Genomic DNA, 1,356 nt, shown 5'->3' on the forward strand with positions numbered 1-1,356 from the left:
CAGGCTCTGAAGGGTTAAAACACCCAGGATGAACGGGGGGCACAGTGGCTGGCAGGGTGACGACAACCCCAAACCTGGCACAGGGCAGGGTTAGAAATTCCTGGTCACTTATTTACACCAGGTCTCTCAGGAACTCAGAAACCCCAAATCCTCCCTGTAGCCCCAAAGGATGGGAAACCCCTGAAGCAAGAGGAGGCAGGGAATCAAAGCTTGGCAGATTTGGGGGTTTCACCACGTGGTGTGGGGTTGGACACGTGGGAATGCAGGTCCTGTCCCTGGGGTGGGACACACTCGGCCCCCCCAGCTCCAGGAGAGCCATGGGGGTGGCTCCACCAAGGAGGGCAAGAGGAGAGACATCCCAGGACACCCTGCAGTGCATAAAGGGTGACAAACCTCCCACCTGACCCAGATCCTGCTGGCATTTCCTGGTTTCCTGGAACCAGCAGAAGCCAGGAACCTCCCTCAGGCTCCAGGGAACCCAATGTCCATGGATGGACACCCCAGAACCCAGCTGAGCTCTCACCTCTGCCCGTAGTAGCTCTCAAAGAAGCGCTCCTTCCACAGCTCCACCTTCTTCTCCTTCTCGATCTCCTGCCGGATCCGGAGCTGCATTTCTGGGGTGAACTCTCCTGGGGATGCAGAGGGGATTTCTGAGCCAGGGGAGGGCTGGGTAACGGGCACAGGGGTCAGGGAAGGGCTGGCTAAGGGGGCACAGCCCCAGGTGGGTGTCCCAGGAGCCCCTGCAGCCCAGGCTGCTGCCCTAGTGGAATGGGGCAGTCCAGGGAACGGAGCTGGGAAGGGAATGGAGCCCCAGGAGGGGCTGAGGGAGCTGGGAAGGGGCTCAGCCTGGAGCAAAGGAGGCTCAGGGGGGACCTTGTGGCTCTGCACAAGTCCCTGCCAGGAGGGGACAGCCAGGGGGGGTCAGGCTCTGCTCCCAGGGAACAGGGACAGGCCAAGGGGAAATGGCCTGGTCAGATTTGGAAGGGCCTCACCACCCTCCCAGGGAAGAATTTCCCCCAGTTTCCATCCAAACACCCAAAGGGATGGCTCAAAGCACTCCATGCCCTGCTCTGGAACAGAATTTCCCTTCTCTGCCCCCAGCAGTGTCTGTGTTTAGGAGCCACAACCCCAGAGTGCCCCAGCTCTACTGCCAGTTCAGATTTTCAACATTTCTCCTTCTTTTCTCATCTCTTCCAGAGTTTTGCTCTGTCAGTTCAACACAGAACTCCTCCTGCAGCCCCCTCCCACCCTGAGCCCCCCTCTGTGGGCAGTGAGTCCCTGCAGAGCTGCAGCTGCTCCAGGAGCACCCTGCAGGTTCCTCCAGCCCCTGCCCAGCTGAGGGTCCCGGGGCTCCTC

General features: G+C 60.3%; 1 protein-coding gene across 1 annotated transcript in view; it reads right to left on the reverse strand.

The window, feature by feature from the left end:
- ASXL2 (ASXL transcriptional regulator 2) overlaps positions 1–1,356 on the reverse strand; it is a 43,033-nt gene that overhangs the window by 5,716 nt on the left and 35,961 nt on the right. The window contains exon 7 of the mRNA XM_031064824.1: positions 524–650. Coding sequence (XP_030920684.1) covers positions 524–650 — 127 coding nt within the window. The remainder of the gene's footprint in view (positions 1–523; positions 651–1,356) is intronic.

This window comes from Geospiza fortis, unplaced genomic scaffold (genome assembly GCF_000277835.1).
Source record: "Geospiza fortis unplaced genomic scaffold, GeoFor_1.0 scaffold150, whole genome shotgun sequence".
Classification (NCBI taxonomy): domain Eukaryota; kingdom Metazoa; phylum Chordata; class Aves; order Passeriformes; family Thraupidae; genus Geospiza; species Geospiza fortis.